This window comes from Nesoenas mayeri, assembly GCF_963082525.1.
Source record: "Nesoenas mayeri genome assembly, chromosome: 1".
NCBI classification, from domain to species: Eukaryota; Metazoa; Chordata; class Aves; order Columbiformes; family Columbidae; genus Nesoenas; species Nesoenas mayeri.
The window spans coordinates 168,851,179-168,878,891 of record NC_137541.1 but is presented as its reverse complement, the minus strand read 5'-3'; the positions used below and the strand labels follow the sequence as shown (position 1 = coordinate 168,878,891).

At 39.3% G+C, this 27,713-nt stretch overlaps 1 protein-coding gene across 2 annotated transcripts in view; it reads left to right on the top strand.

Annotated features, from left to right (window-relative positions):
- Positions 1-19,366, top strand: part of SLAIN1 (SLAIN motif family member 1) — a gene marked incomplete at both ends in the record, with an annotated part of 48,400 nt that extends 29,034 nt beyond the window's left edge. The window contains 5 exons of one of the 2 annotated variants that reach the window (XM_080344598.1): positions 1,751-1,900; positions 4,099-4,443; positions 13,602-13,766; positions 15,702-16,008; positions 19,291-19,366. In XM_080344598.1, coding sequence (XP_080200724.1) covers positions 1,751-1,900; positions 4,099-4,443; positions 13,602-13,766; positions 15,702-16,008; positions 19,291-19,366 — 1,043 coding nt within the window. Of the gene's footprint in view, positions 1-1,750; positions 1,901-4,098; positions 4,444-13,601; positions 13,767-15,701; positions 16,009-19,290 lie in introns of those variants that run through there. The other variant, XM_080344599.1, reaches the window with a different exon arrangement.
- Between the last annotated feature and the right edge of the window lie 8,347 nt (positions 19,367-27,713).

Genomic DNA, 27,713 nt, shown 5'->3' with positions numbered 1-27,713 from the left:
TCTTATCTCAGAGGGAGATGTATTTAAATGACCTAAAATTTGGCAATTAACTGCTAGCGTTTCTGTTGAACACAGCATGTTATAGGAAAGTGATGCAAGTAAACAGAGCCTATTTCTAAATAAGGGTTTAACTGAGAGTACAGTCGTGACTGTGTCAGCTGAAGGAGTCTCCAGCTTTGCCTGCCCTTTACTGCTCATTTCTGCCCCACTGTGACCCTTTTTTACGTCTATAGAAACCTTTGTGCAACTGTGTAATGAAGTTGCAGGGAGAATTTCTCTATAATAAAAACAGCCATCAGAATCACAGATGTTTTCAAGCTGGCACTGCTGCCACTACCCAAGGTTCCAAGATTTATTTTTCATTTGCCGCTGATTTTCAGGGGACACAGGAGTTTTAGGAAAAATACAAACTTTCTGTGGGCTGTGAATTGCGAAGAGTGTTATTTTTCCTTCTTTGCTACAGGTATCAGGAGTCGATTTATATCTGTGACTTCTCTTAAGCTGAAGTGGAGAAAATAATCTGGGGAAGAGGCATTAACATTTTATTGCTGTGGTGTGGTCTAAGGAATTTAGCCCCAGTGTCACACTGATCTGTGTGCAATTTTCTTTACAGTGCATGAAATCAGTGCAGGGATATGGGCACTGCGGGTGGGATACAGCTCCAGACTGAATACCTGCTGGAGGTGTCTGTGTGAGTGAGGTGCCTAAGTGCCTCTATTCAGTGAGATGTAGTTTAGTCCTTAAATGAAGGGATCTCAAGCTATTTGAGATGCCCTCATGTATCTTGCCTAGCTTCGCACTGCTGTTGCAGGAGAGCAGACCTGTTGCTACCTTTGCAAAACCTCAAGGACCATTGTAACTCGCAAATTTAAAAAAGCAAACATTTACTCCTTACAATCCTTCCAAAGAAAAGTAATCCCCTGTGTGTTGTTTTCTGTTGGAGATTTTATTAGAGCACAGCCAAATTTGGGACGAATTTTAGGTGACTGCTTTGAGCAGTGCTTGAGGGTGCAAACACATCTGTGATACGAGCAAAGCTGATGAGCCCTCGTAACAGCTGTTCTTGCCCTGTAGGTTCTGGGCCTGTGGTGGTCCAGAGGATATTAGAAAGTGATTTACTGTTATATTTGAATAATTTTTCTTTGAAGTTGGGCAACCATAAGCTCATGTAACTAATTGTGATTTGGTTTATACTTTTAATGTCATGGAGCAAAACAGAGAATCCAGAGCCCTCTCCAAAAGGTAGCTCTGTGAAAGAGGCAATGCTTGCTCTGTTGTTGCATAAGTTTCAATCTTAATTATTATTGTCATTGATTTATCTGATTATTATACCCAAAATACTAGTAAAATTTAGGTAAGTGGCTCTGATATGGAATCTGATTACTGAACAGAAGCTGGTGAGACAAACACACTTGCTTTTCAGAACAGAATAGTGAGAACCGCAGTCCCATGGGAAGGATTGTGTATTTAAGACTACGTGAATCTGAGCTGTATCACAATTGTATTGGGTAAATTATTCATTGTCTAGGCTATGTGATGTTATTTTGGGAACAAGCAGAGGAATTAATGATCCATTACTACACTTAACTATCAAACCCTTTGCTGTTTATTAGTGGATTGCTAATTTTCTGGAAGTTTTTATCCATTATACAGAAAATATTTTAATCTACCGTAAAATGAAGGGCAGATAGTTGTGAATGAAAGATGGCCAGATGTACTCACAGACTAAAGGTTATGTTTTCTTCCATAGGTTACATTTCCAGGAGTTCCCCTTTGAGCCCACAGTCATCAATAGACAGTGAACTGAGCACCTCGGAGCTGGAGGATGACTCCATCTCTATGGGATACAAGCTGCAGGACCTCACCGATGTACAAATCATGGCTCGTCTACAGGAGGAGAGTAGGTGGCTTTTTTTTCATCTTTCAAAATAGTCTGAGGCTGATTTCCCGTAACAGTCAAAACTGCTGCAGTCTGGTCTCAGTCAAACGGATCTTTCTTAAATCATGTCAGCTCTTAAGTGGCAGGTGGAAAACTCTTCACCTACAAGAAGAAGGTACACAAGTTGTTGGATTCAGGTTAATGGTACTGGATGTTTCAAAACTTGATGCTTATATATTTTTCATTCCCAACTGGTAGCTCTAGAGTACATTTAGATTTAGAAGATTTATAATGTCTTACATATTAATTAAAATTATTTTATTTCTGCAAAGAAAAGATGCTAAAGCATTTTTCTTCTCCTTACATTTAATGAGAAAGGTAAAAATAAGAAGCTCTCATGGATTTTTTTTGTCTCTGCTTTGATTTTCTTAGTTGTTGGATGTATTTTGAAATTAATTTCCCTTTAAGTCCTCAGTTGGGAACATGTAAATTTAACATTTTGTTTTGAGACTAGTGATTATGCACAAATCTGAGCCTGTAAGCATGTTTGACATAGATTATGGTATGGTGTGATAGTAATTTTTGGAAAATGTCTATATTGATAAATAAATAATGTTTGACTTAGAAGTCATTCGGACAGTAAGTGTAGTATCTTACTTACTATTAGTGCCAAGTGAGACATCAAGGAGAAAATTATAAGATGAGAAATGAGAAATTCAAAGATGGTGACTGAAAGAAAATGCCAAGTAATAAGTGATTAAATAAAATAAAAATCAAATGTGAAAAAAAAAAAAGTAGTAGAGCTGTGATCTGTCTGCAGGAACCAGACCGAGCAAGTCGGCACAATCACTTGTCAGCAGTTGAACTTGCTGAGCGTCTGGTACCACTTGTCGTGTTCAGCAGAGAAATTAGCAAGTGTGAGACTTTCCTAGAGAGCTGAATTCTCAGTTGGTAAATGCGTGTAGTTGCAGCCAGGAAAATTTCTGACAATATGTGAAATTTATAATAATTAAAAAAAAAAAATACTATCAAAAATACAAAGGATTGCATTACTTAAATGACAGCTGTGCTTGTCTCCTTCAGGGTGAGGTTTAAAAAAAGACTTCAGGTACTTGTGTCTTTAAGGAATAAGGTCATTTGTAAACTGGAAGGAAAAACAGAGTTTTCCTTCTAATTTATGTCAGTTATAATGATTGTATCTCATCCTTGTAGTAGCAGCTGGTACAGAATGTTTGAACATATGATGGTGGTTGCCCACTTTATCCCGTGGAAAGTGGTAGTATTATACGTGCGTGCAGACACGCTGTCTTCGTGGGCAAGAATAGAAACTCCCACTTAAGGGATGGGGGGAGCATATTATAATAAGAAGTTTCCAGCAAAAACATGTGTTGAAGCCGAGTGCTTTTTGTAAATCTAGAAAAGTTGTTATCCGCAGCTCTTGGCAGAATTACTCAGCTCCTGGAAATGTGATGTATATCCCCTTTTTCCCTGACTACTGTGCAGCTGGGAAAAGGAGGGATGTACAAGGGATGTGGATGTTTCCCTCCCACTTGACCCAAAGTAAACATGCTCTTCTGGGGCAGTGCTAATAGTGGAATGGTTTTCAAAGCCCAGTGTTCCAAGAAGGGACTGGGAGGATGCGTACGTGTCTAAAACATGGCTGTGTTACCACTGAGCCTTGTCCATGAGACTGGCTGCTAGCAGGACCTAATTCTGGTTCAGGGAGGCTGGACAGCCACAATATTTACATGGATTCTAAATTTAGGAAATGTTATCAGTGTTTTCATTGCATGGATATATAAAAGTAGAATAGCAATAATTTGGAAAACTAATACAGTCAATGTTAATTCCTCTAAGACTGTTTAAAATTTAAATACTTAATGCTCATGTAGTCTTTCTGTTGGCAGAGAAATAAGTGCCTCCTGAAGGCAATTCATCTTCTGTTAAGAGAGACATTTAAGAAATCTCACAGGTACTGCATTTTAGAGAGGCCTGTGTTCTTTATTTTTTATTAAAAAGGGATCTCAAGGGAAATAATTCAGGCTCAGATGCCTGAAAGATAGACACCAAAAGTTAGATCAGATGAACATATTCAGCCTGGTGACATTGTAAAACCAGTTCTTGATGTAGAATTTTGTCTACTTGCTTAGTTTTCAAGACTGAAGTGCATGTTAAGAATCAATCACTTAGCAGAATCATCCTTTTCTCGGAATTTACAGGCCTGAGGCAAGATTATGCTTCGACTTCAGCATCTGTGTCAAGGCACAGTTCGAGCATCTCTCTGCATGCGGGAAAGAAAGGGACGTGTGGTGGTGACCAGGAATACGATCGCTATAGTCTGGAGGACGAGGAAGAGTTTGACCACCTCCCACCCCCACAGCCGCGACTGACTCGCTGCTCCCCCTTCCAGAGGGGGATCCCCCACTCACAGACTTTCTCCAGTATCCGGGACTGCAGGAGGAGCCCGACCTCCCCGCACTTCCCTTCAAATAACACTTATCAGCAGCCGTACTACTCTCCTCAAGCCCAAACTCCAGAGCAGCAACCAAATAGGATTAATGGAGGTGGGTTGCACGCTTTTTCTGAGAAGTGGTGTTTCCTCTCTGTGAAGTGCTGGTGCCATTTTAAAGGTCGAGTTGTGTCACCTGGGTGAAGTGCTTTTAGTGTATGACAGCTAGATCAGTCTGTGAGCTGTGACAAGCAATTTAAGCCTGTGCAAATTATTGAGGAATGTTATTGTTAAGTAATTTGCTACAAAATGTAATCTGTGACCTGGTTGTGAAAGTTGTTGCTTTAGTCTGTTTTAAAGTGCTGCAAGTATGACCACAAGTGAAGAAAGAAGAAAAAGAAAAGCATCTCTTAGCAGGCTAATGGTTAGAAGACCTAATCGAGTTTTCGAGCTTGGACTATGCATGTCCATTGTGGATACAGTGAAATACAAAATGAAGTTTTCAGATTTTCATTCCCTCTCTTATTCCTGACTTTGCTGTTAATGCAGCTACACCGTGAATCCACAATGAGCGTTTATGGCAAGAGTCAACACTCTGCTCCTGTTCCAGGTCTGGTAGGGCAGACTGCTGACATAGCAGGAGATAATGTCACTCCCAAACTACCCTGAGCCTTTGATGCTTTTTGCATTACATTTGAGACGTGTTCCAGAGTCTCTGGAATGTTTGTCTCTCAGTGCTTACTCAAGACTTAAGTTTCCCTCTGTTGTTGCTGTTACTCCCCTTTCATTCCTTATTATGATCACAATTTTCTTCTTCCTGCTGCATCTTACTTTCCTGTTCCTTCAGTCTTTTCCCCAAGGTAATTCAAAACAGTCAGTTTTCAGTCAGGGTCTTGTTTGTAACATTGCAGGTTACAGCTCACCTTTGGGCAAGAAAATAAATGTGTTTTTCAAAGCAGTTGCTATTTATAGAGTGCTACAGGTATGCATGTTGCTTTCCTGACAAATAAGACATGACAGGATGGTGCCAAAAGCACTTGCATTCAGAGTAAGACATGGCATGGAAGTATAATTGACAAGTGACAGTATATAAAGAAGGCTGAGGTTGACAGAGGGCAGAGAGATGTGAACGTATGTTGGTACAACATATGTAGCATATTAATTTCAGTGTTATTTTTCTTACTGGTGAGGTACAAGAATGTGACAGCACTGAAAATCTTGCAGAAAATCTGTTGGGGAGAAAGAAGGGAAAGTTACGAGACTTTTTAATTAAGGAATAAGGACAGGATGTGGTGCTGTGAGCTTCTTATATGGTCCCTAAATGCTTTTTGAATGATTTTTTTAATGTTCCATGTCAGTGGAACCTTGAGCATTGGATTCCCTCATGGAAACCTCAGAAAGTACTTACAGGACACTAAAAATTCTAAACTCTCTGTTTATTAACTAGAAAATGCATAAACGTAAAAGGCCACCAATTTTATCATCTGATTGCCTTTTTTCTCATGAACTTAAAAGCGTTGGGTAGTTTTTTTTGGTGTTGGTTAATTTTTTTGGTGTCACTCAGAAGATGGACACACATGACCTCAGTTTCCTTTTTGCTGGAATGGCAGACAGGCCTATAATAGCTGATACCACTGTCTTTAGACGGGAATTATCTCTTCAGCTTCTGCGCCATCAGCCTCTGACTCATGCAGCACTGTTCCACATAAGTGGCAAATACTGATAGTGAGAAACACTTTACTTTGGCGGTGCTCTGTTGGCAGACAAGGAGTCAAGTTTTCGCTGTATTGAGTATAGGGGGAGTAGTATTATGACAACATCTCATCAGCACTTCTTATCAGCTTGGCATCAATGTCGTTGTCTTTCAAGAACTCCTACACATTAAAATGGAGTTAGACTGCAAAATATGACTTTGTCTGAAGCTCAGTATGATGGACCGTGTATTTCCACACTGTTAAAGTTTACCAAGGCAAATGAGAAAGACGGGGGTGATAGATGAAGGGACTAAACTGTTCAGCTACTGCTTTCACTGTATGGGAGAGCATCATCCATTATTAATCAAAATTGCACATGCCACGTGCTGTGCTGCTCATACCCATTCCAACACTCTTCCCAAATCTCTCTTCTTCTCTCTTGCCCCCAAGAGATGACTTGTGTTCTTGTCTGTGCAGTCAGCAGTCAGGTCACTGGTTTGTCTGATCATTCACAGAGCTCTCCACAGACAAAGAGTTGTCCTTCCTGCTTTTAGTGAGGTTTGGTATGACATGCTAGTTGTGGTACTTGAATAAATGACTTAACTACCTGTACTGTAACAGATACACCAAAGGTGGGATAAACTTAGAAAACTTCAATAATTATTTTAAAAGTATGATACATGTCTCCTGATGAGGAACGCCGCCATTTATAGGCTGAGATGTAGATGCCCACATATTAATATATATGAAGGGCCCGATTCAGCTGCCACGTATAAGCACTTAGTGCTTTATGAGGTACCCTAATGCACTCTGCTTGACTTCACCATCACCATGTGTCAGTGCTATTCAGACGCCTTAGACAACCAGGGTCTCAAGTGGCGCGGGGTACCTATACGGAAGCACTGAATTGTGCACTAGGTGTCTTGTCTCTCACTACAGCCAATGGTTTGCTTGTTTTCCATCCACAAGGTTGCATTTTAGGTAGCAGAGACGTGGTCTGGGGTTTCTGGCACCCTAGTAAACTTCCCGCTGTGCTTGAGGTGAGAACACTTTTACGGATGTTTTCCAGCTGTATTTAAGGCCATAATTTCAAACTCACACGTTGTTTTTGCCAATGTATTGTAACAAAGTGCTGCCCCTGCTGTTATTCTGACCTTTTTTTTTTGTTTACCCTATTCTAAATTGCTGTACATCTATTTTAAAGTAAAATACCATGCATCTGTTTTAAAATACCACACTGTCTGGCCCCCACTCGCAAACCCATGTTCTTTCTGTCGCCTTATCCCACCTGTGTCTGAGTGAATAGTACCAGTCCAATTTAGTGCCAGTCCCCAGCAACTTGCTGTACAGAAAGGCTCCTGGTAAACGGTGCCATAAATTGGCAGATGTATGCAAAGGTAAATAAGTTGTGTTTAAGGTTTATTTGAGGCCACTTGTAGCATAGGGAATAGGCATACCTGTTGTTACCTCTTTAAGAACATTTTTGTAGTCGTCACCTGTAGCATGTGTCTGTTAACTTTGCTTTCTAATAAGTGTTATTTCCAGTTCTGGCAAGAATACATTAATCAAAAAGCTTTGCATGAAATCTGTTGGGGTTTTTTTTTGTACTTATTTAATTACACCCTCTCCCTAATCAGCTGAATTGTCTGTAACGATTCCATCTGTGAACTTTTTAAGGCATTCTGGTTTTCAGGGATTTTGTAATTGATTAGTGGGTTGGAAGTAGTTCGTTTAAAGAAAATCTGAGAGAGGCTGGATGTGAATAGCTTTTGAGTATCTGTTGCAGTTAGCTAAAGTGAGTCCATCTAGTTAGAGTGTGTTTTATAATTTAACAAAGCTTTTAATGTGCTGGCAATGGAAAGATTTGAGTTTATACCTCTCTCCCCTTCCTCTAATTTGAAGAAGTTCATGGTTAACAACTTAAAATGTTGCTAGTTCTATTAAGGTTAAGAATAATAAACATTTATGCCCTTTATTACTTCTGGTTTTCAGAAACCAGAAGTAATAGAACTATGTAGTGCTGTGAAATCATCTAGAGTAGTCAAAATCTAGGATAGACAAGATACTGAAAATGGGGTTCAACTTCTTGTGTTCTAGCCTGCTTTCTGGATCTTGGGATAAGCTTACTCATAAACTTTTATCCTGGCACTCCTTCTTTCATGTGAATTTTAAAGGGTCCATTTTCATAATACCTGAAAATTGGAAACTTTGGACAAATTATTCCAGCTAAAGAAGTTTATTATAATGCAGAAAGAAGGGGCGGATGAAAAGTACGTCCTTCACTGAGTAGCAGTGCATGCAACCTGGTTAATTTTAATGTATGTTTTCCATTACTCTTTCATGTTGATTTTTAAATTTTTAGCTTGGCTGATACCTTCATAAGCAGGCCACAGATACCAATCACTTTAAAAAATTTGCTTTTATTTTCCAGAAGTCACTAGTTATGAATTACTTAAATGCATACACTTCTAGGGAATAACTTTGCTCAAGCAAAATATTATTAACATCTTGGGCTGTTGCAACACCTTTGCCTCATTTGGAAAGCAGCAAATGTGGAGTTTTTTTTTGTTGGTTTATTCCAGTGTTTTTTTAAGCAAACTTCACGCAGATATAGAAAAGCTCTGTTTCAGGGGCAGTAGGTTGATGTCTAGATAGCAGGCCAGTATAGACTAACATTGATTTGTGTGTTTGGAGAAATGGGAAAAGGTCTTACTGATTTAGAGTGTTTTCCTGCTCATATCTTCTCTTGCTCACTAAGGAAGAGAGAATTCACTGGAGGAAATTGTAGCAGACTTCGTTAAAGAAAAGCAGAAAAAAATCTAACTTTTTCACCTTTGAAGTTATATTGAGAATAGCGGTCAGTGGTGAGAAGTCATGGAAGGATAATGGAAAAGTCTTTAATTTGCTGTAACTGTCTGTGCAGGGAGACATGTGCCTGTGAAGCATAAGAAGTAGTAATTCTGAATAAAATGGAAATGTTCAGTGTTAGCAAAACATAGGTATTCACAATCATGAAGAATGATGTCTCTAGCTTAAACTGAAAGACTTGCTTTTTGCTGTTAATCTGTATTTGTGTTTTTACACACTAATGTCTCTGTTTTATCAACTGACAATTCCACAGACCTTTAACTAGACCCTGATGTATTTGGGATGTCACTAATGTTACAACCATAAGAGATGTAATGCAGATACTGAGCTCAGGTCTTCAAAGAAGGGGAAGATAAATGAAGCCCTTAAAGTTGTAATTGAGTCTACAAGTTTGTTAAGGATTTCAGAACAAACTCTGAATATCTATATGATCTAGAACATAATATTGAAAATAGAAAAGCATAGATTTTTTTTCCTTGTGTTTTTTTCCCCAACTTACTTGTGCACATAGTACAGGTAAGACAGCTGAATTTGCAGGGTTTGTGTGAAGGATTTAAGTATGTTCAAGAAATTGCTAACGTAAAATGCTGATACAGATTTCTCTGGGATGCTAATAATTATGATTCATTGTATCATATTCCTTAATGATAGTACACTTTTGGTCAGGCTTGTGAGTCCTTTTGTTCAAATAAAATGTTGACAATACTTGCAGAGGATAACAATGAATGAACACAAGTGTTTTAAGACTCTTCGCCACAGAGACAAACTAAGCCTCCTTGCAAGGAGAGCCTCACTGGGTGAGGCGTTTTGGCAGAGGGAGATGTTATTTATCAAGAACTGCTACAGAACTCTCAGTCTGGCAGCCCACCAAGAGCACGTCTCTTCTGGGGATGCTTTGCTACGAGGACAAGGTCTGTTTGCATGTTACCTGGACATTAATCTTCAGCTGGTGATAGTATTAGGTCAGGGAAGGTAAAAAAAAGTGTTGGAACTGGGACAGCCATCAGTAATGCTGGGATCAGATGCTGCCTGTTCTGGAGTCCTGCCAGAATGAAGCTGGGCTGCTGATCCCATGCTGACTCCAGAGAAGAAACTGCATCAGGAGAAGAACTCACTGGAAAAAAATCAGAACTGAAGCAGGTGTGTAAGAGGCAAACTGCTGTCTTTGTTGTAAATTTTGGAATGTTTCACAGAATAAATGGACATTTTTGCCTGCTTTTCAACCAATTTCTCACCTGTAGTGAATATGGTCTGTGATGTGGGGTGGTCCTTTCATGCACATTTTCAATTGAGGGCAGAGAACCCTGTGTTTCATGATTTCCAGTTTTCCCTGTGCTCTACTCAACATGCAATTCAGCATGGATGCCACATGGGGGTAAAAGTGTAAAAATGCAACAGGCAATTTTCTGTGGATCATTTTGCTGCAGATAGGTGAAACAAGGGCAACATGTGCCACGTAAAGAACACTCATGAAGTAACAAGCCTCTGTGTATATGCGTGAACTATTCTGAGAAGGTGGTAATAACCAGGAACTGATTGTTAACTCCATTGCATGACCTGTCCTTGCATTTTGTTCTCACACTTACAAATATCTCAAAAATACAATGTCTGTAGGTCATGCTATTGCATCTCAAAGAAGGCTGGGAAAGCTGAAGATACATCTATGATGCTTTATATGGCTGCATCCTACTTGAACATCATATTTGTTTCAACCTATATTATATTTGAGACTCAGTAGTGGTTCATAATAACTTTGGATGCTGTAGAAGGTGCAGGTCCTTTGGATTTCCTGGTGTTAATTCACATCTTCCTTAGAGAACAAACTGTAAACAACCAATGATTTTTTAGGTTTGCCATTGAACCAGATTAGTGCAGAAGACAGAGAAGAAACTGTAGCAAATTTCAGCATTCACCATAAACAAGACTCTTTGGACAAATTACGTCTCACCTGAGACTATGTCTCAGCTCTATTTATCCTCTCTGTTAAATTTCTCATTAGAGGGGAAAAGAGCTCTAGAAAGGGAAGGTTTGCTACTAGTGGCTTGGAAAACTATTTTTGTTTTTGTCTCATATTTCCAGCAAGTTCTTATCTAGTCACACCTCAGCAGCCTGAAATTATATTAAAATCACATAACTCCCACCTTCTGCTTCCATGTATCAAACTCACAAGAGCCAGCGTTTGATTTACAAAGTGTCTGTAAGACTCCTTTCACTGTTCTTAGGAGAGGAATGGTGACAGAACAAACTTCAAGGAAGAGATAAAAGAGAATGCATCATCCAAGGAGATGAAAGCTGCAAAATGCTATGAAGATGAGCATTTCTGTGTTTTCCCCAAACACAAAACTGACCTGCTATTTCATTGCTTTTCAGGACCATTTATCTTAGCAGACACAAGGACCCATCGAAGAACTAACGTAGATGCTCGATGGATGAGAATTTGCTGATGCAGCAGGAATCTGCTGCCAAAGGACTGAATCAGCAGCTGAACATACTGCTGGGATGAAAAGGCACTAATGAACAGGAGGGAAAAGATGTGGCCACCCATGACATGCTGTAGATCCAAGCTACTTTTGCACCTGTTTTTCCTGCTATTGTAGCTGCATCCATTGGACAATTTGAGTAGCGGATCATGCCCGTGGTGGCTGATGCAGGCCCTGAGTGGAGGAGCATCTAGAGTCCAAGAAATTCTGTTTATATAGCGTGATATATGGGTAATATTAGACAAAAAGCTATTTTATGCAGTGCCACCTTCCCTGCCACCATCCTGCTGCTCAAACCTTCTATGCCAAGTGCTGTAATGTTCACCTGGGATTTCAGGACATAGGATTTTAAAGGGTAGGCTAGGCTCCAAAACATGGTAATGTTTAAACTGTTCCCTAAACAGCAGTGGTTTTCCGTGTCAGATGATCTGTGGTAACTAAAAGTCAGCCTTTGTTGGGATGGAAGGGAAGAATGTCTTATTACAGGGCAAGTGTGCATGATATAGGGTCAAGGGCAGGTACGCAGTAGTAATTGGGACATGAGGATATTAGAAATGCTGGACTTGTGAAATACAAGAATGTTTTTTACTGTTTGCAGGATGCCATACCAGTTCTTATAATGAGGACCAGTCATAAAAAACAGCTAGAGTTGTAGCTTTGCTGTGACTGGGTTCACTGGAGTTACATAGGCATCACATATATTGAAATTACTGTTACTGACTACTAATACATTGGATAGATAGAACTGTACTGTCACTTCTTATTACTTGTCACTTGTTAGCAGCTTTAAGGATTAGAGGAGCTCATGATGGCGCTAAACAGGTTATATATCTATGTAGGCTGATAAACAGAGACTCTTAATTCATTGTTTCTTTGGAATGAACTTGGCCCGTGTGACCTAAGTGCTTGACCCAAAACAGCAAATGCAAGCCGTGTTCAATGTGTCGCTCCTGTGCATAAACCCAGTCTTGAAATGACCCTGCTTGCTGTTGGAAGGAGCAGTTCAGCATACACGTTTTCTCTTGCAGTGTAAGAACTGGAGGCAGATGTCTGTCAGGTGCTGGAATCTATGGCAGGGGCAGGAGCTGGTGGCCTCCATGGTACCAGGAGAAATGGTACTCACCTCAGCAGAGCACAAACAGCACTTGTGCTCCTGAACTTGGCCAAGAGGCATTAGTGGTGTTGTCAGTGACCATTTAACAACTGACCCGTTGTTTCCCCAAAGCGGTGCTTTACTGAAGTCTGTCACCTCACAGGAGGCAATTCAGAGCAGGTCATTCAATGTGTGTCTTTCTGCCCCCACCGGTCTCTTCTCATTATACAGAATTGAGTTGTCTCTCTTTGGCCCTGTGGCAGAAGAGACCAAAGAGCTTCACCTTAGGTTACCTAATGTTGTTCTGGCTGGGAAGTCTTCTTGAGATGTCAGATTTGGTTTAGTCTTCTCTCTCCAAATTGACTAGCATGAGTGGGGTTGCAAACGTCTTCTGAGCAATTAGACACGTGCCTTAGCTGTTGAACCTGCCCCAAAACGTTTGGGGCATCTGCAGCTTTCTTTTTGTGAAAGGCCCTACAGGCCTGTTCTGAAAATGCCCACCAAATCAGGCACCACAAGTAGGGTAAGAGAAAGAACCACCAGATTTGAAAATCCTGATGTCAACTCAGGGCTCCAGGCAACTGAACAGCAGGTTTTGCATGTGGCCATCTGCAGAAAATCAAAATGCTAATAAGGTTAGGTACTGAATGGAATTTTTTAGCATCTCATTGGCACCTGAAAGCAAGTCTTGAAGTCACTTAGGATAGATTAATCTCACCTGTCTTTAGACATACACAGTGTAGATACCTGTGTCTGACTTTGTCACTGCAGCCTTGCTTTGTATTCACTGCAAAGAAACAGGCACATTTAGGGCATGATTCAGCTGACCTACTTTACACATTCATGTGAAACTCATCCTTATTATGACACTTTAGTGTTTAAATTGTTGTGATCCAAAAATGTACTGCCAGTTGGTGTCTTTAAAATTATGTCTGAATGATCGTGCTGTTACTGTAGTCAAAAGGGTTTGATTAGTAGGCTGCCAATAATGTATTCATATTCTTCCTGCAGAGCAAGGCCTTTCTTTGTGTTGAAGTAATTTGTTTTTAATTTGGTTTTCTGCAGAAATTATTCCGAGGGTGCTTGTGTTTGTTGGAAATTGTGATATGACTGTGGATGTGGTCTTCTTTTACTTCAGATAAACTTCGAAGAAGCATGCCTAACCTTGCTCGGATGCCAAGTACCCCCACCATTAACAGCAACACTGGCTTTGCTAGTTCTCCAGTCACTGTGAGGAACAGCCAGAGCTTTGACTCCAATTTGCATGGAGCAAGTAATGGGATTTCAAGGATGCAGTCGTGTAGTAAGTACCTGTGTTCTTTGGCTGAGTACAGTGAATCAATAGAGTGGTAAAACAGCTGTCCCAGTCACTGGTCCTCTGCTTTATGAAAAATTAAGGGCAGGATGTCTTCCTTTTGCACCAGATTGTAATATAGCTCAGCATTTTCAAAGTTTTCTGTTTTGGAAAGAAAATTCTGCTAATCTTGTTATGCAGTATTGAGAGGTTCATCACCTCCTTTCTTCTTTGCCCATTCATTTTCTACCAACTTTAAAGGTCTAATAATAATTAGTACTAGTAGTAATATTGTAGAAGCACCAATAATACAATTAATTCTCATAAGCTTACATTTTTAGTTTTCATACTAGAATCAAAAACTGCTTTTCGTGGTAATTTATACAATCCTGGTTTTACAGTACACTGTATAAATACTATCTTAATATACATGACCTCTCTCTCTTACTGAAATTCAGCCACTTTCTTCTGAGAAAATGCGGTAAACAGATGTTTATATCCTCAATTATAATATACTTGTTGAATAGGGCAATTAAAATGACTCTGTAATTAGTTTAATATAGGTGGCTTCTTCATGAGGGGATGGAGTGAGTATTGATCTAGTGAATGTTGAATTATTAATGTAGAATGTGAACAAGATAGATCGGGATCTGAACCCATCTTTTCTAGCACAGTGGCTGAGGTACTCTGAGAGGAAGTGGAAAAAGTGGATTTCATTTGACACAGGCAAAAGAAAGGACTGAACTTAAGCCTCCCATGCTCTGTCAGGTTTTAGAGGGAGAGGTTGACAAAACCTTTTCCTGTGGGTGTTTTCTTTCAAATTTGAGCAGAATTTACAAATGTCTTCAAAACTATTAAATTGCGTATTTTCTCGAAAATATACTTGATCTCTGGATTTATTTTGTTTTATTTTGGTCCTTTTTGAAAAGGAGAATGGAAGCAGTTGTTAAGGTTCCCGCTTGATTTTGCATGGAAATGTGTTGAGAGTTTAATTTTATTTAATGTTTGAAAATTATATATTTATTTCTGTATTTATATATGTGTGTGTATAAAATGTGATTTTTCAGAAATATGTTTTTTAAAAACTTTTCCAATAAGTGACTCTGCTGGAGTATTTAAGGAGCTGTATTATGCCAAGTGTTCCATAGCACTGTATTGCCAGTATTGTTTAATTGAGCCACACATCTGTATTTTCTCCTGTGTCTTTAAATGAGTTTAAGATGTCTTTTTTTGAAAGACTTGAAAAAAGGATTAGCCTGTATGTGCTTTGTTAGTTCATGTGCCTCAGGCTTTTGACAGTTTGCTTTTGATATGTGGACTTTGAAACATGTGTGTCTGATGTACACCAGGGGGCAGGATTGTGTAGAAAAATCTATATGTAAAGCTTCTATAACTCATAGCATTGATTTTAAATGATAGTTTACATAACATCAGCCTTGGAATATGCTGTTATTTTCAGGAGATTTTTTTATAGCCTTTTTTTGATTTATACATGAAGCCTAGACTGCCGTGATTTTTTTTAGAATGCTTTAATGAAATGTTCTTTAAACGCTTTTATTACAAGCAACCTTACAAAAAACTGAATGATCTCTAATAGTAATTAATTTATAGCTTCAGCAATTTATCTTCTTTAAAGCTCTAATTGCATAGGTGGAATTAGTTTGCTTATCATGGCTAAGGAGACCTCTTTGAGGGGAGAAAGAAGGGTGAGTATGGGGTGGGAGTTTTGTTCAGGATGAGAATGGAACAGGGTATTTTCGTTCAGTGCAGTGTTACTGAATACAGTATTGGATCCAAGGGTTTTTCCAGCCGATCATAATTAGCAAATAAATTTCATAATGATGTGTTTATCCCTATTCATATCTCTCTAGAAATGAGCATTACTGTTTGCCTTCATCTGTCACATACTGACCTTGTCACTTCCTTTTCTACCGCTCTTTGCAGTTCCATCACCAGGACAGCTTCAACACAGAGTTCACAGTGTGGGACATTTTCCAGTGTCTGTCAGACAGCCTCTCAAAGCTACTGCCTACGTAAGCCCAACCGTACAAGGTAGTAGTAGTAGTAGTAGTAGCAGTAGCAGCAGTATCCCAGTGTCCAACAACTCACAGTTATATTCTAACACTGGGATCCCAATGCCAAACAAGACTGCCAGTCAAGGGATTGTAGGACGCAGTGCTCTTCCAAGACCATCGCTGGCCGTCAATGGGAGTGGCATACCCAGAAGTAAAATTGCACAGCCAGTTCGAAGGTAAGAGTTAAACTGGCCTCCTTCCCTAAGTGGATGGCTTTGGCTTAGATTGTGGGTTTGTTTTCTTTGTTCTTCTTCTGAGTATGAAGCTGGGATATAAAAGAGAAGAGTTTCTAGCTTCCAGTGCTGCATCACTGAATGGGTGAAGGTTTCTCTCCAGAAATGGCGATACAGACAATGCCTACTGGTAGTTCCTAGTAAGCTGTGATAATTGATAGAATGTAATCACATGTAAACAAGAATAGATTGCCATCCATCAATAGGAAATCAAAACAAATTAAAGACATACATGACTTATCTTCTTCCAAACTTGTGCCAACTGCAATTTCAAGGTCACAGGATAAGCAAATTTTAGAGAATAAAGAGAGCTGCATCCCTGTTGTTGTAAAAGGCAGTCAACTGTAAAAATGCAGTTTGTGACATTACAGCATTGTGAGGAAGGAAATATCCTGGATAGTATCGTCCTGGGTTGAACTAGCATCTATTCAGTTCCAGCTGTTAGACAATAGACGAACAGAAAATCCTGAAGTATCACATAGTTGCAATGAGCTATACTGTTAAGCAAATGAATTTTTCTAAGAGAATTTTGTCTCCAAATGATAAAGTTTCTCAAAGAAAAATAGTTGGAAGAGTTGACATCAGTTGACAAAAGTTGCTCTTTGAGAAACTCTTCCAACTATTTCTTCCCATCGCATGCATTCCTCCTCTTGTGAGTACCCTCTATGTGACCACCTGGTTTTCTGTTGGATGAACTGTCACTGTTTAGCTCTCACCATTTTTATGCTTTTCACTAGATACTGGCTAGATCCAGAATAAGTTCACTCGCATTCTCTCTTTGGTTGAGTTACTTGGGAATTACACTGATGTGACTGACAACAGATTTTGACCTACTGCAGTGAAACTTTGGTAAAGAACTGACAGGTTTCTTCTTTGACGAGGACTGTACCATGAGATTTCTATTATAGCCTCCTTTGCTCCCTGCTGGAACTCTCTCTGTTAGAGTTCTTTATAGCAGAGGGCTTGCTTTCTTTTTTTCTTTTTTTTGTTTTGTTTTTCCTTTCCTCAATTTCATGTTCTTTTGCAGAGCTATTAAATCTTTCATAGCAATATGTCAGAAAGACATTCCGGCCTGTGAAGTCCAGTTCTTTGCTATTTTGTAACTTTTCATACAACAGACAATATTAAAGAAAAACAAAATTAAGAGGTGTCAGTGGGAGGGTGAGACACTGTACTCTCAACATTATTTTTATTAGAAACTGCTTCAAGGTGGTAACAAAGCTGTTTATAGTGCAGAAACTCTGGGCTCAGATCTTCTCACCTTCAAATGTACCTTAGCAGCATCATATGTTGCCATACAGCCAGATGCATGATCCTTTAAGACAGATGGTCTTTTCACTGTGGGAATGACAAGTTTATAGGACTCTAAAAGCACAGGCAGGTTGGAGCTCAGCCTACAGCTCTTAAAGACCCTTATTTCATTTTATTTATGCATGTGGACGATAAGGGTGGTTCCAGTTTGTATGCAGTTTTCTTGGAAAGAATTCAGCCATCAGTGGCAGATTTTCTCACTGTTGAATTTTGTCGCTGTGGTCATTTCTGAGGGATGGTATTTCTGATTATCAGTTTAAGAGTCTAGCTTCTGCTGGTATACTGAAATTTAAAGTGGTTTTAGTCATATATTTATCATTGGTCTGGATGAGGGGATCGAGTGTACCCTCAGTAAGTTTGCAGATGACACCAAGTTGGACAGGAGTGTTCGTACAATAGTTTGTGTTGGAAGGGACCTTCAAAGGCCATCTAGTCCAACCCTTCTGCAATTACCAGGAACATCTTCAACTAGATGAGGTTGCTCAGAGCCCTGTCCAGCCTGGCCTTGAATGTCTCCAGGGATGGGGCATCTACCACCTCTCTGGGCAACCTGTGACAGTGTTTCATCACTCACATTGTAAAAAATGTCTTCCTTATATCTAGTCTGAATATTCCCTCTTCGTTTGAAACCATTACCTTTTGTCCTGTTACTACAGACCCTATTAGAAAGTCTGTCCCCATCTTTATTATCTTGTCCCCATCTGTCCCATCTTATCTTCGGCCTTTAAGTACTGAAAGGCTGCATGCAAAATAAAGTCTCCCTAGGGCCTTCTCCTCTCTAGGCTACAAAACCCAAACTGTCTTGGCCTGTCCTCAGAGCAGAGGTATTCCAGCCCTCTGATCATTTTTGTGGCCTCCTGTGGACCCGCTCCAACAGGTCCATGTCTTTTTTTGTATTGAGAGCTCCAGAGCTGGATGCAGGACTCAAGGTGGGGTGTTGATCTGCTTGAGGGTAGGAGGGCTCTATGGAGACATCTGGACCAGCTGGATCTATGAACTGAGGCCAGTTGTATGAGGTTCAACAAGGCCAAGTGCCAGGTCCCACACTTGGGTCACACAACCCCAGGCAGTGCTACAGGCTCAGGGAAGAGTGGCTGGAAAGCTGCCTGGTGGAAAAGGACTTGGGGGTGTTGGTCAACAGCTGGCTGAACATGAGCCAGCATTGTGCCCAGGTGGCCAAGAAGGCAAAGAGCATCCTCGCCTGTATCAGGAATAGTGTGACCAGCAGGTTCAGGGAAGTGATTGTCCCTGTGTACTCAGCACTAGTGAGGCTGCACCTCAAATCCTGTGTTCAGTTTTGAGCCCATCACTAGAGGAAAGACATTGATAAACTATCTTCATCCCTATGGCCAGCATGTTAGGTAATTAGGTAACCAAGTTATTGGTATTTTAGATAGACACTTTATATAGGGCCTGCATTAGGGATAGGGAACTTCAATATTTACTGCATAGGATCAAACACAAGGGAGTACTTTAGGTTATTTGTAAAACAAAATTGATAAAAGCCATGGTAAGTAACTTGGCTAAATATGAACTGCTTTTCTCCTTGCTGTCAGAGATTCCTGCATCCAAAAGCAGTGTAAATAAAAACACTACAGTCCATCCTTTCTTAGCCTTACAACTGAGGCAGAACTACTTTTTACTTCCTGGTGAATGGATTCACAAAACCCTCAGCCCTCTCCAACTCCATGCTCAGGACTTCTTGCAGACCCCTACATTCTAGTCCTCCCTTTTCTATCCTGTAACATAATGGTTCCTATTTTGATTAATAAAGATGTGTTTGAGCGTAGTTATAATGATTCATGGTCCAAAACCACAGTTACTTTTGCACCAACCTAATAAAAGAAGTTTGTTACCTTCATCTTTCACATGTTATATGACTTCCTATGTCTTTTTTTGTCATTCTTTTAATAGTTTTCTCCAGCCTCCAAAGCCACTTTCATCACTCAGCACGATGCGGGATGGGAACTGGAGAGATGGCTGCTATTGATGAAGGATGCCCATCAACAGTGAAGAATAAATAATGAGGATTTCATTACCCAGCTGGCTGGGTAACAATGATTTGGGAAAGGAGGGTCATACAGTATTATTTCCCCCAGGATTTTAATATGTAACTACCCATAATGCAGTGTCATTTTTTTAAAAATGAACATCTTATCAAATACTAAATATTGCACTTAATCAGTTACCTGAACAGCTGCATTGTTATCAGGCTGACAATGGCAGTGTTGGTATTTAGAACTGAAGAAACTATTATATATAGGCAAAGTATCAGAATATTTCCTTGGAAAGAACTAGGAGATAATGCTTTTGGGCAGCTTTACCATACTGAAATTCTAGGATAATTTATTCAATGTAAAGACATGATGCATTTTATTTTGAGTTTGGGGGGACTTATGTATGTGCTTGACTTTTTTTCTAGTGTTTCCAGTACATTTTATTTTGTATACTTGAGTTCATTTTAACTTGCCTGAACCTTGAACAACAGAGAGATAATTTAACTTTTCTGTGCCATAAATAATATTTTTGGGGTAATGTACTTTTTTAGCTCTAGGAACATATCTTACAAAATCATACCATTGGCAATACAAAGCAGTATATTTATGTTGCAGAAGCACAAAAAAAAAAGTAGCAGTCAGAGGAAATTGCCATCCAGCTGGGTCAGCATGGTTTTGTTGGTCTTTCACCGTTTGTTCAATTGTTAATTTATTGTCATCGTGTTTTGTATTTAAAATGACAGCAAAAGTCACATTGCACTTAAAAAATACAGTGATCTCTAAAACTACAGTTGGTTTTCAGTACTTTATTACAAAGAATAAAATTGTAATGTTTTATTAACAGTTGCTTATGGAAAATGAGTTTTAATGCGAATAAATCTTTTTGATAGATCTTTTACAAAATCCAATTGCACTAATCAATGCTTTCTTATAATGGCATATGACTTAATATTTGATTACAACTGTGTATACTGCTGTTTTGGAATGTTTCAGAAATAAAGAATTTATTTCAGCAATAATGCTGGTTTTGGGTGTGCAGTATAAATATTGACAGAATTTAGCAGTTGACATCTGCTTAACTCTTGAAGGTTTATTATTTAGCATTTAGATTATGCCAGATTTTTGAAAATAGTAACTAAGTTTATCTGAAAATTAAAAAAAAATGTTTGCAGAGAAGACAGATAAGATTGATTTAGAAATAATAGTTATTATGATCTTAATTTTCATTGCAATTTAATGTACGGATTCTGCAAGTGCAAATGTGACTTGCAATGGGAAACAGATAGTGTGCCAAGTGGGTCTCTCACTGTGGCTCTGGATTTGCTCGAGGACCAGCTTTTCTTACAAGGGCAAGCTCATATAAAAAAACAAAGGAGAAGGATTTATTGGTGAGTAAAACCTTCATTACACTGCGAAGTGATTGTATAGTAATGCAGTAGTATCTGTGCACAGATTAATATTAACAGAGATAATTTTTCACAACTTAGTTCTTTTAATCCAGTTAAAGTTGTTTTTTTTTTTTTTTTTTTTCCAAAAACCCAGAACTGTTGAAGAAGGTATCACAAAATATTCCAACAAGGAAATTACCTCTGCACAGGTAAGCATTTCAGCAGGAGTGCACCAAACTCATCCTGTTCATAGGAAAACTTTAACTGGAAGAAATTACTGCTGGTTAAAGCAATGTCATTTGTAGACAGTCTCTGTTGACTTGAACAGTTTTTCTCACAGACTAATTGTGGTGGGGGTGCAGAGCCAGCTTTGGGGGGGTACTTTGCTATTTGTCTATGACAAGGAGTGCTGCAGAACTTCCCAAATTAATAAGCTCTCCTGGGTTCTCAGTGCTTGGGAACCAGCACGATCTTTTTCATGAAAGATGGCTGGAGACCACTGGCAATTATTCACTTCTGCTCATTGCTAATTGTACCAGTCCTGGCCTGAGCTGTCTCTTCACTCTCTTCCCTGATGCCGGGATTTTATTCCCGTTCCTCCGTTGTCAGGGATACCATAGCCCCCCATTACGCTGGATTTTTGAAATAGGTTGCAGTTGTTGAAGGTAATACTGAGTTGTACACAGGAGGGCAGTATGTACTTGTAAAATATGTCCTTTTTGGTAGCTAAAGCTCTTCTATTTTCCAGGCTCTTGGTTTGAACCCAGTGCATAGCTTTCTTTCCACTCTTGTTTATGTATAATGACATGTTAATGGAAGGTGCCCAACTGTTGGTGATTTGCATTTTTAAATTTCACACTACAAACTGAGTCATGAACTGGAGAGTCAAGCATTTTGAATACAATGAGCTCTTTGAGAAGATGCAGTTGTTTTACCCTTTTTAATTGTCCTATTCCCCTCACGTCAGTATTTAGTAATGCTATAGCTTTGCTTTTTTAAGTGTTTTTGTCAAGTATATGTCACATTGGATGCCATCAAACATGAGAAGAAAGCCTAAAGGTGTGAGCAGCTTGATCTTGTCAACACTCAAAGAATCAACAGAATCACACTTGTTTCAACTGTGGGCTTGGTACTGCTGCTGTTTGCCTGGAGCTGGGGGGGCTGGCTGAGTCTCCTGAGATGGGCATCCACAAAACAGGTACTACTGCACGGTTTCTCATACTTCACCACAGCCTAACTGGGAGCAAACCATGTGGAATATGCAAAACAAAACCACTTCTGTTACACTCAATTTTGTGAGAGGTAGAATCTCCTCTAAGGCAATGGGGATCAGCAAGGCCATGCGGTTATCTTTAAAAATACTTATTTTTCACAACCAAACTTTGATTTCTAAGTATAAGGAAGCATTTGAGAACTCCCTCTTTTGTTCTTCTCTTTTGGTCCATGAATGCAAATCCCACTCCTGTCTCTCTGTTGCTGCATTCCAAAAATGACCTACCTCCTTCTGTCCAAACTGTAGTCGTGGGCTTAGCTCTTGAGGTGATGTCTGAGTCATGACTCTCAACTTGTCTCAACTTTTAAAGTTTTTTCCCCTCCTTTTGTAGTTACTTGGGATAAAACCTTTACATTTCCAGTCAGTAAGCCCCATACTGGGGCACTATCTTTGTCTTTTCTACAACCTAATATTCTGGTTAATTTAAAGTCCTGCATGCATAATAAAATGAAGATACACATTTCCTTTTTTCTTCCCTGCAGATAGTGGATTCACCCATTAACCTCCTCACCTGAAGTCATCTTTGGTCTTGTAGTGTCTTCAGCTTGTGAGATCTGTCCAAATGAAAATGATAACTTTCCAGTCTTCCTGCTTTGGCCATGTCACTGCTTTGACCACTTCTTGTGTATTAATACTGATTTCCCCCTCTCTGTGAAATGCAGTTAGAAAGAGTTATGAGCTAGTTGAACTCTTCTGCAAAGTCACAGATGCTATCCCATCTCACTACTAGTTTCTCGAGGGTTTAAATGTGTCCCATATATAGGTCCATGAGGCCAGTCTGCATTGTGCCTCTTGCAAGCAAAGCACCTTCTAGCTCCTTTCCATGTTGTCCTTTACTGGGGAGCAAGTCCCTCACGATCATAAGGGTCTCCATTTTCATTCGCCTTCAAATCCTTCCTTAAAGGCTTTTTCTTTGGTGAAATGCCAAAGCGGGACAGCAGTTAAACTGCCGGTGACTTCTTACTGCTCTTGAGCCCATTAATGAATGCTGCCTCATCATTTTTCTTTATCTGATTGGTGAATTTTGCTATACCTAAATTATAAGCTGTATACATAATCAGAATTGCCTAATTCAGTGCAGTCAGTGACTGCCTAGAAAAGTATAGATTCAATCAAAACACATTTTTTTAACCTTTATTTTGTTTTAAATAAAAACCCTACTTTTTCTAAATCTATGAGGCCTTTTTAGATCAAAGTCAAGCTCTTGAATTACATTTGAAATTAATGGGCAGCCTGGTCAGATCAGAGAGGAGAGAGATGTGACCCTGCTAAGGGATCACCAACTCTGGTATTAATTACCACTCTCACAGACATATCAGCTTCTCTTCATGCCTTCAACTTCCCGGCCACTGTCATTAATTCAGATTAAGTATAACTGCTTACCTTGCCTGGTAACAGCTGAAAGTCCAAATGGTGGAGACAGAGGATCCACTGAGGACCTGCTCCCGAGGCTAGGGAGCAAGCAGCAGAATAGCTGGGTGGGATCTGCAGGTGGATGGTCAGGAACCACATCAGTCACAAGTGCACAGGTAACCACTGACAGAGGTTACAAGAAAGGGGGTGAACAAGAGTTGCAATCGTAGACAAAGGGAAAAACATGGCTGAGCAGATGGACTGGTTGGCTGGGAAAAAGAAAATCAAACCAGACCAGCAAGGACATATCCTTTTCACCCCAACAGTGACAGGGAAAGTCATCCAGGCTTAGTCATTTCCTTTATTATCCACAATTTCTGAATTTCTAAGTCTTGCCTGATGATTAGACACCACAAATCTGTTTTTAAGAGAGAGGGTGTGTCACTGCCCAATTCTTTTTAATTATGAAACCTCACCCATCATTCACAGCGGACTATTAAATAGCGCTTCCCGTATAAAGATGCTAATTTTTAGTATTTGTGTTAGCATATGGACATTGTAGTGTTGTGACTGAGATCCAAATAGAAAATGACAGGAGTCTGTGCCTCCAACAGCTTGGAATTTAGGTAGAACAAAAATCACCAAGCAGAGAAAAAAAAATGCTGAGGCAGCATTCATTAACAGGCTCAAGAGCAGTAGGGAGTCACTGGCAGTTTAACTGTTGTCCAGTTTGGTGGCACTATACCAAAGAAAGCATGGACTCCTGTCACCTGCTGCACTTGTGGTACCCAGATCCACAGGCACAGGTGTCCACAGAGGTACCGGAGAGGGCACGTTTCTTTTTGCTAAGGTGGAGTGCTTAAAAAAGTGAATTACTGGGGCAGAGTCCAAATAGCTGAGGATACTCGACTGTGTTGTATCTATTCTGTGAGCACAGCCGAAAGAGAATGCTTTGCCTTTTCAGACACGATCTTTCTGCTAGGTAGAGCTCTTTCCCCATGCTCATGTATTTAGTATTATATTTTTCTATTTTGATTATTTTTAGTTAAAAGAATGAAAATAACATTTCTTCTTTGTTTCTGTTCACTTTTTCCTCCCCTCTGACATTTCTGTTGTTCCTCTGGAAAAATAAAATATTATTCCTTTGTCCTTGTGGCCAGACCTATAGGAGGAATGAGCCTGAAGCCAAATTCCCAAACGGAGCTCTAGAAATTCAGCCAACCTTCCTACTTCACAGATGTTACTAAATGAGGTATATTATCTGTATCCAAGACTGAACTTTTCAATAGTAGAAGCAGCAGCAGAAAACATGATGTGGATGTCAACTACAATACATCTAAACTAGACTATTTGGAACCATTTTTTTTACAATAATAGAAAACAGAAAAGATACTGGTATGTTTCTACCACTTTGCTTTTCAACCCTCCCTACAGGAGGTTATAATAGCTTCATTTTGGAATACCCTTGGCAAGTACTCTTTACTTTCTTGTTATGAATTTCACTGAGACAATAAAAATGTGTTGAACTCATTTTTAGCAAACCATTTAGTGACTACTGACTTGTTTAGGAGACTTTCTCATACTGGTTCTAAAATTGAGATATTCCAATGACAGCATCAGTGTATACTCTGTCTTATTTACATAATGCTGCTAATATCTCATTCAGTTCCTTTAAAATGCAAATAATTGAATTAAAAGTTCCAGAACTCAGAAGAAAAGATGATGTAGAAGAAGTAGGATTTTTTTAAAACCAAATAAAATTTTAAAAATATGTTTTGATTGAATCTATGCTTTTCTAGGCAGTCACTGACTGCACTGAATTATGCAGCTCCGATTATATATACATATACAACAGGAAGGATTTTTTCAGTGTATGAGAGAAGGAAATAAGCATCAGACAAAACAGTGTTGCTGTGTCAATGGCTTGTTATTCACTGTATCAGAATTCACATTAAATAACCTACTTCTGCCTCCAAAAAAGGAACACTTCCACCACCTGATCTTTTCAGTCAATCTGAAATAGCATTTATGTTGTAAAGTGGGCCTCATCCCCCTTAATTTACAGATGCAGTCGCTTGGATGGGTACAGGTGGGCTCGAGTCCTTTTAGGTACAATTTCATCTGGTTGATGTAAGTAAAGTCTGATCCAGAAGGTCTGCAGAGTGTGAGTGGAGCTTATCTTCCTTCTCAGGATATCTTACTGCTTCGGATACAGTCTTATACAGATGGAGATCTGCAGTTGGGTGGAAAGAGATTGTTGGTCTGCTTTACCTTGTTCAGTACTATCAGCCTGGTAGCTGATAACAAATCTGTTACAAACCATATGGCTGGATTTGTTGATAAGTGAACTACTGAGTGATGCTCTTTGACGAAGATCCAAATGTAATTATGCACAGTCTTACAACATGGGCATGTTTTTTCTGAAGCACTGAATGCCTGCAGCTCCCATCACATCCAGCTCAATTGGAAAGACCTTTAGCACCTTTGAAATTAGACACTGTGCAAATTTTTTCTTCCTGATGTTCTCTTATCCCATTTAAAAAGAGGTTTCATTATTATGTTTTCACAGAGCAATATCTTAAAGATTATTTCAGAAAATTGTTTTTACAATGGCATTGAGTGAAAATAGCTTGGAATAAAATTCACTGTTTGGACAGGGAATTCCACAAAAATACAGAATATCTAAAATTCAAGCTCAGTGCACAGAACATTCTGTTGAAAGTAATGTTTTAGATTATTTTGCATTGTCAATGATATATTTTCCAAAGGAAATAGGAAAAAAAGGTGCTATTTATTTGATGCCCTATTCCAGACAATTGGAATGATGATTTTCCCTGGCACCCAATTGCTTTATAAAGAATTGAGTGTAAATTCCAATATCCATCTAAAAGTCTCAGGTATTAATAAAAGTCCCAGTTAAGCATATACTGCAGCACAGCAAAAACTACACCCAAAGGGCATTTGTATAACTGAGGACTCCATCGTGGTCAATATCAGCCATATTCCCAAGAGTAGGCTCACCACCTCCAAATAGACTAAACCAGCAGTTTGCTTAAGAAATTTATGTAGTTTCAAAATATAAACCACATGTACTTGTTGGGTTTACATAAGCACAAGTATACTTCCAAGAAAGAAATGGAGATGTGGAAATCTTGGAGCTTTTCAGCAACGTTTCAGAACATACGCCACTGAAAAGAGCTTTGTTTCCTTCTGCATCATTTTTGTAGCCTCACTCAATATCCTGTCTACTTTATATCCTCACTGTGAACAATATATGATAAGATGAAAGGCAGTTTGCATAAAAGCAGGCCATCGCCTTGAAGAGAATTTATGAAGTACATCTCCTGTATATTCCTTTAATCCTTTGTGAAGCAGTAAACTTCAGTTTTGCCCGCCGTTTTGAAGCTTCTCCTTAGCTCCGCAGCGCAGGTAAGTTTGTTGTGAAACAGTTTTTTTTTCTCTGGGAGGAAAAAAAATACAAGAAAAACTGTGTCAGGGCATGTGTTAGCCTGCTGACAAAATCACAAAGTAGTGAAAATGAACCCATTTTCCAAAAACCTCAGTACTACCGGAAAACCCTCCTGACATGCCCGCACTTGTGTAACATTTTCGTGTTGTGGTAGTGTCTGTGGCCTGGAACAAAGTTGGATTTTATGCAATAAAACCAAAAAGCCTTGTCCGAAGCAGCTGACGGTGAAGTGAGGGCATTGCCTGAGCTCTGTGCACCTTGTCATATGAATAAAGCTCTTCCACCTGCAAGAGAATTGCAGAACTGATCCTGAGACAGGAGCAAATAATCAGGAGAGTAAACTGGAAATCAGAAAACCTGGGTTGTCTTCCCCAAACATTTTCTGTAGGGCTGGTGGTTTTTCTGTTCTTTCCTAATTCAGTCTCTGCTTAAACTGTTCTTACTTTCTGAACTTAAAATGTACTCACAGAGCCTAGCGTAACGTAGCTATTGTTTAGGTTTTAAGGGAACTAGAGTGAAGCAAAACCATTTCTGATGCTCTTGAACACAGGTAGCTATTTAGCAATGAAGAAAAGCAGTGGAATAACAGAACTTTCTAATTCAAATTTGAGAACATATTCCTGTACAGAAATATCCTGTGAAGATGGGATTATTTCATGTTATTGATACGTTTAGTTAATGACCAAAGGCTCTTTAGCAAGTTTAGGTATCCATAAGGAAATAACTCTACAGCTTTTAAGTTTTCTTCTCTATTCTGTAGGCTGGTTAAGGTTTCATATCTTCATGACATGGAACAAAATGGAACAAATACAAGTGGAAAGAAAGGGAGAAAGAGAATCAGAAATAAAGCTAACTGA